A 12,229-nucleotide genomic window follows, 5' to 3' on the forward strand; every position below is an offset into this window, starting at 1 on the left:
GACATCACCAACGCTAAGAATTGGACAATATACTCTGATTGCATTCATTCAGAGTTTAGGGAAAATAAATATTGCTCTTCTCAATCACTGATTGAAATGCAGGAGTCCTTTCAAAGCGTGAAGTGTCACATCTCCATCTAACACACTGATAATGTCAACTGATTGCAGGATACACCAGGTGTCTGTACGGAATCGCTCACCAGCAACTTCAACAATACAAGTGATTATAATTCAGTAGTTTTTAATGATGTCTGATGTGCAAATGATTCCTGTAGCTTCGCTCAGGAACATCAAATTCCCACTTTGGCGGTAACTCGGCTTTGAACTATATGTCACTCGCTGTTCCATCACTATCCTCCTGAATTCAAAATAACTACAGTAGCAAAAACCTTCAGCAGTCATACGAATCCTTAATATAACATATTCAAAAGAGAGCTCAACATTAACACACACACAAATACTTGCAAAATAGAGCAAGTAGCTTAATATGAGCAGCTAGAATATCTATGTGTTATATGAAAAGATGGACTCCTTAGCAGGCATATAAACTTAAGTTTGCAAATGTAATTTTAAGGTAGCAGAATGCAAAAACCTACACACTGCCAAATCACACAACCTCTGCAGAATTCCCAGTTCTTCACTCATTTTCAGAGGGTGAATGACTTTGCTCAGGATTATTCAATTTGCCAACAATTACCTAGAGGGTGCAGGGCAGAAAATGAAGACGGGCATTTTAGGAGAATAAATGGACACTCCTTCATCTACTCAGTGAATTATTGATGGAAAAACATGAAAATAAGTTTCTGATAAGAAGGCAATTCCCTCCATATTCCTGTTAGTTACTCAGAAACGAGAAAAATCAATATCTGCAAAGAACGGCAATAAAGTTTTGGCATATGGCCTAAAAGATGAAAAGTAAAATATTATCTGAAATGCTTAAAGGTAAAATACCTATGCAGTGGTTAACACGGCAGGAAGCTACAGGACTCCTTATACTGTGTTAATCAATGTTCCGACCCCAAATCAAGTCACTGCTTTATTATAGTTAGAAAGCACCTGCCACTCTTTTTCTCATCTATGTTCTATCATCCATTTGGTAAAGAAACTCATTTTTATTTGGAAGAAGTCTTGATAAAAGTATAGATGATAATTTCTAACCTGCTCCATCAAAATACATAAAGATATTTCCTTCATCTTGAGTTAAAAACAAATAAGTAGATGCTGGCAGACAACACTTGTTTATGAGAGGATGTGCTTCTATAGAAAAGAACAAAAATGCTAAGAAGAATTATATACCATGTTCATTTGCAAAGAATTGTTGACACATCGTCTTTTTTAGGGAATTGGAACAATAGTCCCATCGTATGAAACCCTGACTGACCTGAACCCAAGTATGACACATGCCACCTGAGTAATTCAGCGATAGCACCAGAAGCTGCAGTTCCCCACTTGCTCCACAAGAGGACACCATTCTGCCACCGCTGTTCCCTGCAGAGGCTGCGCTTTCAGTAGAACAAATGTGTTATTCAGTCTACAATCATTTTTAATTTTACTACTGACAGTCTGACAGGACTACTTAATATTGCTGGGTTGACCTTTCCATATTTTGTGCTAAATCTTTTTTTTTTTTTTTTTTGAATTTCTCAAACTGCTGTGTCGGGAAGAGGATATAATTGACTCCACATTAAGACAGGCTGCAGTGTGATATTATCAGCCGACAGCACTGGTCAAAACAGGTGGGTAGAGGCAGGATTGCAAGCAGCAACTGGTGCCGTGCATCACACTACAGGCCCCGATTGCACAAGCACCCTCCACGTGTGGGCCATTCGGGGAGAATATTTAGCCTTCATCACTCCTCAAGAGGGGCTTGAAATGGCCTTCCACGGCACAGAGAACATATAAGTTAATTTCCTTAGGTTCAGTCCTATTCTCCTGATAAAGGAAGACTGTCCACCTGGGGAAAGATCTTTCTTAAAATGTTGCCTTTGAAGACTAAGCAGGCTGGAAGAGAAAGGTAACAAAACTTTTTCTCCAACACACTTGAGAACAAAGTCATCTGTAGCCTAAAAGATGCACATAATTCAGGCGGGGCTGAAGAAATAACAGCCAGCACTGCAGTTCCGGGATCTGACAATGGTGACATAGCCGCCATTTACCAAACACTTACTTTGCACCAGACTCCGTGATGAATGCTTCATAAGGAATTCCCCCAGTTTAAACCTCCCCACAACTCTGAGGGCTGCACAATCATTAGCCCCCTACTAACAGATGAGGTGTCTGAGACCTAAGGAAGTTTCATTTTTTATTATGTTTTATACATATATTTTATTGAAGTATAGTTGATTTACAATGTGTTAATTACCGCTGTACAGCAAAGTGACTCAGTTGTACGTATGTATAGATTCTCTTTTTTAAGGCTCTTTTCCATTCTGGTTTATCATAGGTTTTTTGTTTGTTTGTTTGTTTGTTTTATGGCTGTGTTGGGTCTTCGTTTCTGTGCGAGGGCTTTCTCTAGTTGTGGCAAGCGGGGGCCACTCTTCATCGCGGTGCGCAGGCCTCTCACTATCGCGGCCTCTCTTGTTGCGGAGCACAGGCTCCAGACGCGCAGGCTCAGTAATTGTGGCTCACGGGCCCAGTTGCTCCGCGGCATGTGGGATCTTCCCAGACCAGGGCTCGAACCCGTGTCCCCTGCATTGGCAGGCAGATTCTCAACCACTGCGCCACCAGGGAAGCCCCTATCATAGGTTATTGAATCTAGTTCTCTGTGCTCTACAGGAGGACCTTGTTGTTTATCCATTCTCTAGATAATAGCTTCCATCTGCTAACCCCAGCCTCCCATCCCATCCCTCCCCCGCCCCCCCTCCCTTTGGCTACCACCCTGTCTGTTCTCTATGCTGTGGAGGCTTTATGTGGTGGGTTAGGACAGGCTGGCAAGTGGACCCCAAACCAAGACTAGACCTAGGCTGTCTTACTCCAGGGGCCATAAGGTTATTCATAAAGTTACACTACCCCTCAGTATCCTGTGAAATAGGTAGTCTCTCCTCATACTGCTCTCCTCATCCAACTTGCAAGAGCCTTCCTGGGTTTCTGAGGCCTATTCTCTGAGAAAAGTCTGAGAGAAAAATTCCCAAACAGGTTCTGCTTCGTGTCCCCTGGCTCCTCAGGAACCTGAACAGAAACCATGAAGAGCTATACCTTCTTTGTGGTTTATGACCATGCAACTCAGCCTGGGGATGTTGGCATTTGAGGCCTTTCATAATATTGCAGAGTTTATACAAAATTTTGGAAATCTTGGCTCCTTTATTGGGGCCAGCTCAGCTAAGACCCTGCCCAAGATTTTTTGACAGAGAACACTTGTGATTTTGGAAATTTCTTAATGAACCTCCATATTGGACAAATCTGATATGGAAGGTGAGGTAAGAGCAGGCTGCCATTATTCATTTCCTATCTCACCTGCCCCCTCATTGTTCATTTCATGGAAGAAGAAAATACGGGCATGGAATAGAGACCCTCAAGGCAGAAGCCACGTTCCTAAGCAACTGAGTTACATCATCAAAGGGTGGGTCCACCCAGGCTGCAACTAGATACCAGTGAGCAACTAGGAAAACAGAGAAAGGCCTAGCTGTCAAGGACTGGGAGGGTTGCACGTGACCCAGGAAAATTTGTGACCAGGGCAAGTCTCCACTTCCATGAAGAAACAAAAGACTTAAAAGGAACCAAGGAATCCTGACAAGCAAGGCACATATCATGGAGTTCTAGGAGTTGGTGGGGCACATATGCACCCAGAGACCAAATCCAGGAATGTTAGATGCCAAGCTTGATGCAACAAGATTGATTCTATCCATCAGTGCTGTGGACGAGGCTTCTTTTTATTGCCAGACTAAGGGAGGTTCAAAGTACATAATTCTACAAAAGGGCAACGCTGGAGCAGTTAACAAAATATAATGCAACATGGGATCCACATTAAGGTGGGCAGAGGTGGTCACATGGCCAGCTACCCAGAAGAGTTGGCCTGGCCTGAATTACCACAGGGACCAGCGCTGCTCTGAATCTCAAGACAAAGTCAAGACAGGCACACCACGCGCGGCAGCCTCTGCAGCCTGAAAGATGCACTGTTTTGTACGCCAAGAACTAAGGGGAAATCCAAACTCTGTGTTTTGAGAGAAGGAAAACAATTCAAGTGAATCTTCTGTAACTTTGAAAGATGTATTATTGAATATAATTTTAGTAGTAGAAAAATTGGGGGCATACCACTTGGGTGAGTAACCAAGTGATCTGGTGAGCAGTGAAACATCTTTGGTCCAGTTCAGTGCCATGGTCAATATTGCTACCCACATAAAGCACATTTTGGTAAGTTCTACATACGTACAATTCTCAGATGAGATAAAAGTCTCATGACGTCTGCCATGTCCGCCAGGATGAGCAAGCGTGTTACAGCCGATAGCAGAGCCCGGGCAGCTCGCACCATGGTGCCACGCTTCACCGAGGAGCACGGGTCATCAGCGAACTCGGAAGAGGCAATGCGCATCGTCTCACCTGGAAGACAGACACGGAGACACATGTGGGTAGACAGGAGGCTCAGAGGCTGGCAGTCATAAAGATCTGTGGACGGGCCATCACAGCTCTCATTGCAAAACCACTATTACCAGGTGGTACCAGCTCCCTCAGTGCAGCAGAAACTTTCAAGTCAAACGCATAAGTGCACCCAGACAGGTGCTGTAGACAAAACCCAAGTGTAAAATTATGTGTTTAGCGTCAATAAGGAAGATATTTAATTCAATTTGTCTAAGAATTGAGATGGATTTGCCTGACCTTATTCATTCTCACTCTGCACATCCCTTGGAACCAGTGGTATTCACTAGGCTAGTTGGTTTCTAACAGTTGAAGAATAAAGTTAACTGCTCCAGAGAGGAATGAAACTTAAGACCTTGGCCTCATGAGCTCTGTACTCTTAATTGAGCTAATCAGACAATAACAGACTATAGAGTTGCCCCAGGTCTGTTCTTTTAATTCTCTGCTAGGAAGCTATTCTCTAATATAGAGAACATTTATGAGACCATTGAAGCGATTCAACAGATGTTTGTTAAGCACATACTCATGTCAGATTCTCTTCCAGGCTCTGGAATTGCAAAGGTGACTAAGAACGCCCTGGCCCCAAGGAATTCACAATCTAATGAGGACACACGTTGTAAATACATACTTATAATAGTGATTACGTGCCATCATAGACATATGATTAAGAATGAAGGCAAAGAAGAGGAGGAAGTGATTTACTCATTTAGTGTGAGGCTGGAGGGAAGCTGTCAATGTTGATAGCCTTTGAAAAACTAAAATGTGTTCACCAGGAAGACAAAGGTAGGAAGGAAACCCGAGGCAGCAGGAACACCACGAGGCTCCAGAACTTGGAGCAGGGCGCTGAGTATGGGGAAATGCAATCACCTGGAAAGTCACAGCGAGTCAGGGGTGTGGGGAAGAGAGGCACCAGGGCCTGGAACACTGTGGAAGAGATCTGAACGGTGTCCTCAGCAGGGAGGGAAATGACTTAATAGATTTTAATTTTGGCCACATTATATAAAATAAACTGGAAGGGACAAGACTAGTGCAGAGAAAACAGGAAAACATGGTTATAATCTGAGGGAGCAGTAATGAGGACATGGACCAGGGAAATAGGAACGGGATACAGAGAGGAAGTGAGTATTAATGAGATCTGCATGAGAGAAACAACGGATTTGGGGACTGGTTAGGTATGGAAACCAGAGACGAGGTGGTGATGGTGAATACGGACCCAACACAATGGACAGGTACATATTTGTACCCCAGGAGAGGGAAACAAAGGGAGATCATTCACTACATGAGATGGGCCCCATGTTGATGGGGTGGATATCCACCCGGAGAACAGAGAACTAAGAACTAGAACTAGGAAAAAGTATAATGAAGCTTCACAGAGCAGAACATACACAGGGGTACAAATGCTTCAATGAACCAGAAGAGTAGAGTTAAGCTGACCAATTAATTAAATTAGGGTGACACAAGTCATTCAATATTTATAAAATGATACTTCTCATCTATTCATGAAAACCGAGTTGATTTAAATAAAGTTAATTACATCACTGAAAAGCCATGCATCCTATAATTTATCCTAAGATACAAGGGAAAATAAAAAACTCTTCTCATCATTTTACAGGCAGATCAAAATATAATGTAATTTCCTCCATGTTGTAGTTATTTAAACCCTCACAGTGATCCTTTTTATACTTAAGAAATGTGGGTGTGTAAGGAAATATATTGTGCTGTAGGATTTTTAAAAGAGGCTACCATCTATTACACAGCCAACCAGCTTAGTCTTTATGCCTAGGCACAAACAAGTGGCTTAATATATAACAACAGCATGGGAGAAGTTTAAATATTCATTATCATACTGGTGAATTTTCAAGATGTATGGCTCTAGAGGCCTAAATATACTTTAAGGTAGAGGCTGGCAGTTAGGAGATACATATTCAATCCCAGCGTTCCACCCTTGCCACAGGCTTGCATAAATCTCCTCTCTGCCCACTCCCTGTCCCCCAGAAAAAGACAGTAGCAGATATCTGAGTGGTGGGGAGAAGTCTACCTCATTCTTACTCTGTAGAGTGCAGCAAGAAAGAACATTACACACCAAGATGAATCTAATGAAATATCGAGAGTGTCACCCTAGGTGAAGAATGGACACATCTGTATATGGTATTAATGGGTAAGTCAGCTGCTGTTGGAAGGGATCCACTTATTCAAGGAAGGGGGAGATTTATTCTGCAGGTGAACCGAGGGAGCTACGTGGTTGGTCCCAAATTTTCAGGTTACATTGGTATGAGTCATAGCTTGGGTAAGAATGGACCGTTCAGGCAGGGCTCTTAGAAAAAAAGGGCCCTAAGAGGACAGTCCCGTCACACCCGCTTCCAGCTTGTGGAGAAACTGTGCCTAATCAAACTGATTTTCAAGATCAGATTTTCTTATAGGGGGTCAGTATAACGGCACTTCATCCAGATGCTGACTATTTGGCCAGCAATACTGCTTCAAAGCCAGGGGATGGCACATAGCAGGACAGAGCTGTCAGGTGGAGCTTGGGGACCACACCAGACACTCCTGGAAGGCACTCGGGAGATGTCCGTGAGAAAGAGAATGAGACCCAGAGAGAGAGAGAGACAGAGACAGAGAGAGATCCACATTAGCAAATGTGACTCTGCAAAAGGAAACGTCACACTAAATTCTGAGATTATCCTCAAATAAATAAAAGATGATTTAATCCAATTTAAATTAAAACTAAAAACTCACTTGAAGCAGATACAAATGATTTCATGTTTTTAGAGGAAAGGCACTCTGGAGTCGGCTATAACTTTAATGCATTTTACATCCCTGTAGTTTTAGGATTACTAAAAGAAAAAGGAAATCTATATTACAAAATGATAAGAGAGTTTATCAGAATAAAATTAGCTATTTTTCCCGGGAACTGCTTTTTCTATAAGACTAAAATATTTAGCTAAGAAATAGCATGCATGTGTACGAGCAGGAAGAGAGCAATAAGCAGAGGACACCAGAGCTGCCCATTTCTTTTATATACACTCTTGTATTCAAGCTCATAAACTTGATTACAGACCTAAGCTCAGAGCAGGGTTTCTATGATAAAGCCTTTGATCCTCTCAAGCCACTACCACCTGCTGGAAAGAAGAAAAAAATAACATCTCCAAATAAGTGACTAAGGGGAAATAATACTAATTAATCTGTATACAGTGCTTCTGTATAAAGGTTTAGTTTGTAAGTATTGTTCTAAAAGCTTTACATATATTAACCCATGGATTAACAGAGAATATACATCTTTAACAAAGACCAAGGGTCACTCCTGACTCCTCCCAACCATTATTAAACTGTGAGATCAGCGATTATTCCACTTCTGTGTTTTAGTCCCCTCAACTATAAAATAGAGGTGGAAATAATAACAGCTACTTCGTAGGCTGTCATTAGAGTTAAAGATTAAAGATAATGCATTCAAAGCACCCAGCACAAGGCCTTGCCAGTAATGGGAGCTTACTCATTATTTACCATTAATACCACAGCTACCACTATCACTGCGATCCTCTCCAATACAACAAGAATAGTTGGTGAACTCCCAGATAAAGGTTTGGAAGTGCATTTTGTGGCTGACTTCACTGCTTGTGTACACAATAATTTAGAAGCAAGAAAACATCTGCCTGATAAAAACGTATCACTTTAAGACAGAATATAACCCACCTCCCCAAAAAAATGGTGTTGGTGCTTGGTTTTCAAATTGGTGCTTGTTTTGGTTCTTATGCTACCCTGGAGGAATTGGAATCTTTGCAAGGACTTGATAAATGTAGCAAGAGCCACATTCCATAAAATGGTGATTACTGTCTTGCTTAAATGCAGTAGAAGACCGCAGACTTGGAAACAGTAAACAGCAATGTGCTAAGCGTAAAAGAAAAATGGAGTGCAGAGGATCAATACTGAATCCGATGTCACTTGATATTTTAATAAAAATAAAGAGAAAAGAAATCGATAAACATGGTAACTTTAAATTTCATTGTGCAGTGGAAGTGTTTCTGAAATAACTGCACTGTATCAAACATATAATTAAACAAAACCTATTGTAAGTTACTTTGTAAAGCAAGTAAGCACCCAGTAAATTATCTTTGTTTATAAATCCAAAAGTTCAATAACCCTGTATATGTAAGGCAAGTCTCTCTATAAAAAGCATGCTGTTGACTTTATACTCTTAAGTCAATAAATGTTTCTATTGATTAGTATCTTTATTCTTCTATAACCATGACTACAAATCAAAACCCACTGAAATGTCAGTAGACTGATATATAGTACTTGGTAGTTGAAATGTGATTTTAAAAAATCTTTTAATGTGATGAGGAAAGAAAAACAATGCCATAAGTGGCATCCTGACTGAACAGCAGAGATAATATGATCATCAAAAATGCTATCATCTAATTCTGAATGAAAAAGGCAGGCTCACCATCTCAACATGCAAATAAAGAGGATGTTGGCTTCCTCTTGCTAATTAAGACACTGTGTTAAAAAAAAAAAAAAAGGGGCAGAATAGAAGGTAGTGGTGGGGTGGGGAGTTAATGTCTAAATTCCAGAATTTAAGGATATGTCAGAGGACATCATGAAGCCTAAATATTAGCAGATGCAGAACGCAGGTGTGACCTCTGCCTCCTTAGGAAACCATTCCAATTTGAGAGACCTCTAATTGTTAAAAATTTTTCTTCAATTATTTTGGTCTTCCATGTGTTCTTCTGAACCACACATAAAAATCTAGTCCCCTTTTCAACGCGATACATCTTGAGAGAATTTTTTTAAATGTCCTTCAGGGAGAAGGAAAATGCCAAAACAAACACACATCAGCCATTGCCTGAGAACTAATGCTGCATCCAGATTATGAAAATGACAACTCGCATAGAGAAATGAACAAACAACTCCCCCTAGTTTTCCAAATGTTAAATACCTACTAACTAGTCATTCAAGTTGGGATGATTAGTTTGCTTGTACACAAACTTTTAAGCAAATTTATAGTGTAAACATAAAAGGTGTTGCCAATTAGCTTTGGAGGGAAAAAATCTGGTTTCTGGCATGTTGTGAAGACAAATGATAAGATAGATAACAATTGATATCAAGTCACTATGACCTATTTCAGGATCTAAATTACTACCTATGTTTGAAAGATATCGAATGTGAGCTCATAGGTGGAGTCCAACTCCTTAATTTCAGAGGAGAAAAGCCAAGTCACAAGAACCTTATATGGCTCACTCAAGTTCACACAGCCAATTTAATGGCAGAGTTCAGACCAGAAGCTGGGTCTCTTGACTCTGAGTTTAAATTTGCTGCAATTTACTACTGTAGTATATTTCTTTGGAAACCTTCTGTTTTTGTATGGTTTCACAAATTCACAACTGATTGTCCCCAAGTTAGTCCACATAACTTAAGCCTTTTTATACCAGTTTGGATGTCTTGATACTATGCTTAGGTGCAAATATATTTGTAAGTTCCTATGGTATCTCATAATTGTCATTAGTACAACTAAATAATACTTGCACCATTGATTTCAATCAGCTTAGATATAAATACAAAGAAAAGCAAATAGGAAGTATAAAGAAAGAACATTATATAATTTGCATCTTAGAGGCTGCAGATGAATAAACTACACTTGAAATTGTTATACTGTAAAATAACAAGTCAACTTAACTTTTTCTAAAGTAGTCTTTGGTTAAACAAAGCACAGGAACAATTCCTTTTTTTTTTTTTAATTAATTAATTAATTATTTATTTATTTTTGGCTGTGTTGGGTCTTCATTTCTGTGCGAGGGCTTTCTCTAGTTGCAGCAAGCGGGGGCCTCTCTTCATCGCGGTGCCCAGGCCTCTCACTATCGTGGCCTCTTTTGTTGCGGAGCACAGGCTCCAGACGCGCAGGCTCAGTAGTTGTGGCTCACGGGCCCAGCTGCTCCGCGGCATGTGGGATCTTCCCAGACCAGGGCTCGAACCCGTGTCCCCTGCATTAGCAGGCAGATTCTCAACCACTGCGCCACCAGGAAAGCCCCAGGAACAATTCATACACTGAGAAAAGTTGATTAAGGATAGAAAACTCTACTACACATTTCAAAATTAGAAACAAAAAAAAAAATGTTCCAAGTAATTGGTATCATGAACATGGTAAATGGTGCTATAAAATTACAGCTTAATTAAGCTATATTTTAAAATACCACATGGAGAAAACTGATTTTCTTCACTAGTTTGAGGGTGAAAAAACCATAATGATCAGATTCTAGGATTTAAATGGCACAGTTTATGCTTTATTTTCTGAACTGCCATTGATTTCCAAGTCATCACAGAGAAATGGCAGTTTCTTAAATGTGATTATAGCCATGAGTCTTCTTTACTGAACTGACTGGAGGCATCCATGTCACCATCATTCTGGCTCCTATATTAAGAGAGATCATAGGAGGACCACATCTAAATCAACATCAGGATATCACTTGTAATAAAATACAGTGAACAAAAATATATTTGTTCAGTGGGAGGATCTGGCAATAGGTAATGAACAAAATTGATTTAAGATAACTCAAAACCCTAAATTCAAAAAGACAAACTGCCAAAATGTGCTAATCAAAGCTTTCTTCAATTCTGTGATCAATAGCTTAACACGAGGGTCATGATGGATCTCAGACAGTCTTCTCTCCTTCCAACTCAAAAGTACATTCTTAAAATAAGTGAAGTAAGGTTATAACAAACATCAACCTTGAGAGGAAAACATGTCCCAACAGGGTGACATGCAGTCTTATGGGTGAGGGAAATTTGGAGGGTTAGAGAGTAACAGTCCTGTCTACACTGCCTTAAGTTTGTAGGGTTGACTGTATGATCATACCTATAAATGGGTGCAAAGTATATAAGGAGTTATATATCATTTCATTCATCCTTTTATTCATTCAGTAAGCATTTATTAAGCACCTGCTATGTGGTAGATACTTGTAAGTTCTGGATATTCAAGATGAAGTCATGATTCCTGCCCTCTACTTACTAGCATCCTGATCTTTCTAAACGACTCACTAACAAGGATCATCTGAAGAACATCTGTAGAGAAACACCCACTGATCAGGCATTTGGAAATTCAAGAAAGAGGAAGATGAATTTTGGGGAGCTGAGACTCATGAGTATGTAGAGGATGCTTAGTCAGCTACCATAATAAGTAAGAGTGGCCAAAAAGTGTGTGTGTGTGTATCTCTATCTCTATATCTATATCTGTATCTGTATCTAGAGAGAGAGATTAAGTTTTTCATTCTTTATCCCTGCAATGTATAGCTTTTAGCCATGATTCTGAGAGAAGGCAGAGACCAGCCACACACTGCTGACCTCTCTTCTCCTCCAATTCCCTGCTAGATTTCTAAAGAACAAAGAGTGTGGATGAGAATGTCCCAGACAAATACACCCTTCATTATTAATTAGTTCCTCAGCCCCACATTGAGCAGGTCTGGGTCAATAGAGAGATTTCAGGGCCCCTCTAACTTCTTAACATCAAACCCTAAATGAAAAGTGGGCCTGAGGGGTCTAGGACCACTTTCCTGCGGACTAATTCAGTTTTCGACTAATATTTCCAAAGGAAACAGACGCCATCTGATCACACTAGTTTCATGAAATTAAAGAGAAGTATAGAAAGAGAGATGAAAGCATGAAGATT

General features: G+C 40.4%; 1 protein-coding gene across 4 annotated transcripts in view; it reads right to left on the reverse strand.

The window, feature by feature from the left end:
• CTNNA2 (catenin alpha 2) overlaps positions 1–12,229 on the reverse strand; it is a 1,204,911-nt gene that overhangs the window by 820,719 nt on the left and 371,963 nt on the right. For all 4 annotated transcript variants that reach the window (XM_007193016.2, XM_057558785.1, XM_007193017.2 and 1 more), the window contains exon 4: positions 4,370–4,536. In XM_007193016.2, the coding sequence (XP_007193078.1) occupies positions 4,370–4,536 (167 nt within the window). The remainder of the gene's footprint in view (positions 1–4,369; positions 4,537–12,229) is intronic.

This window comes from Balaenoptera acutorostrata, chromosome 12, assembly GCF_949987535.1.
Source record: "Balaenoptera acutorostrata chromosome 12, mBalAcu1.1, whole genome shotgun sequence".
Lineage (NCBI taxonomy): Eukaryota > Metazoa > Chordata > Mammalia > Artiodactyla > Balaenopteridae > Balaenoptera > Balaenoptera acutorostrata.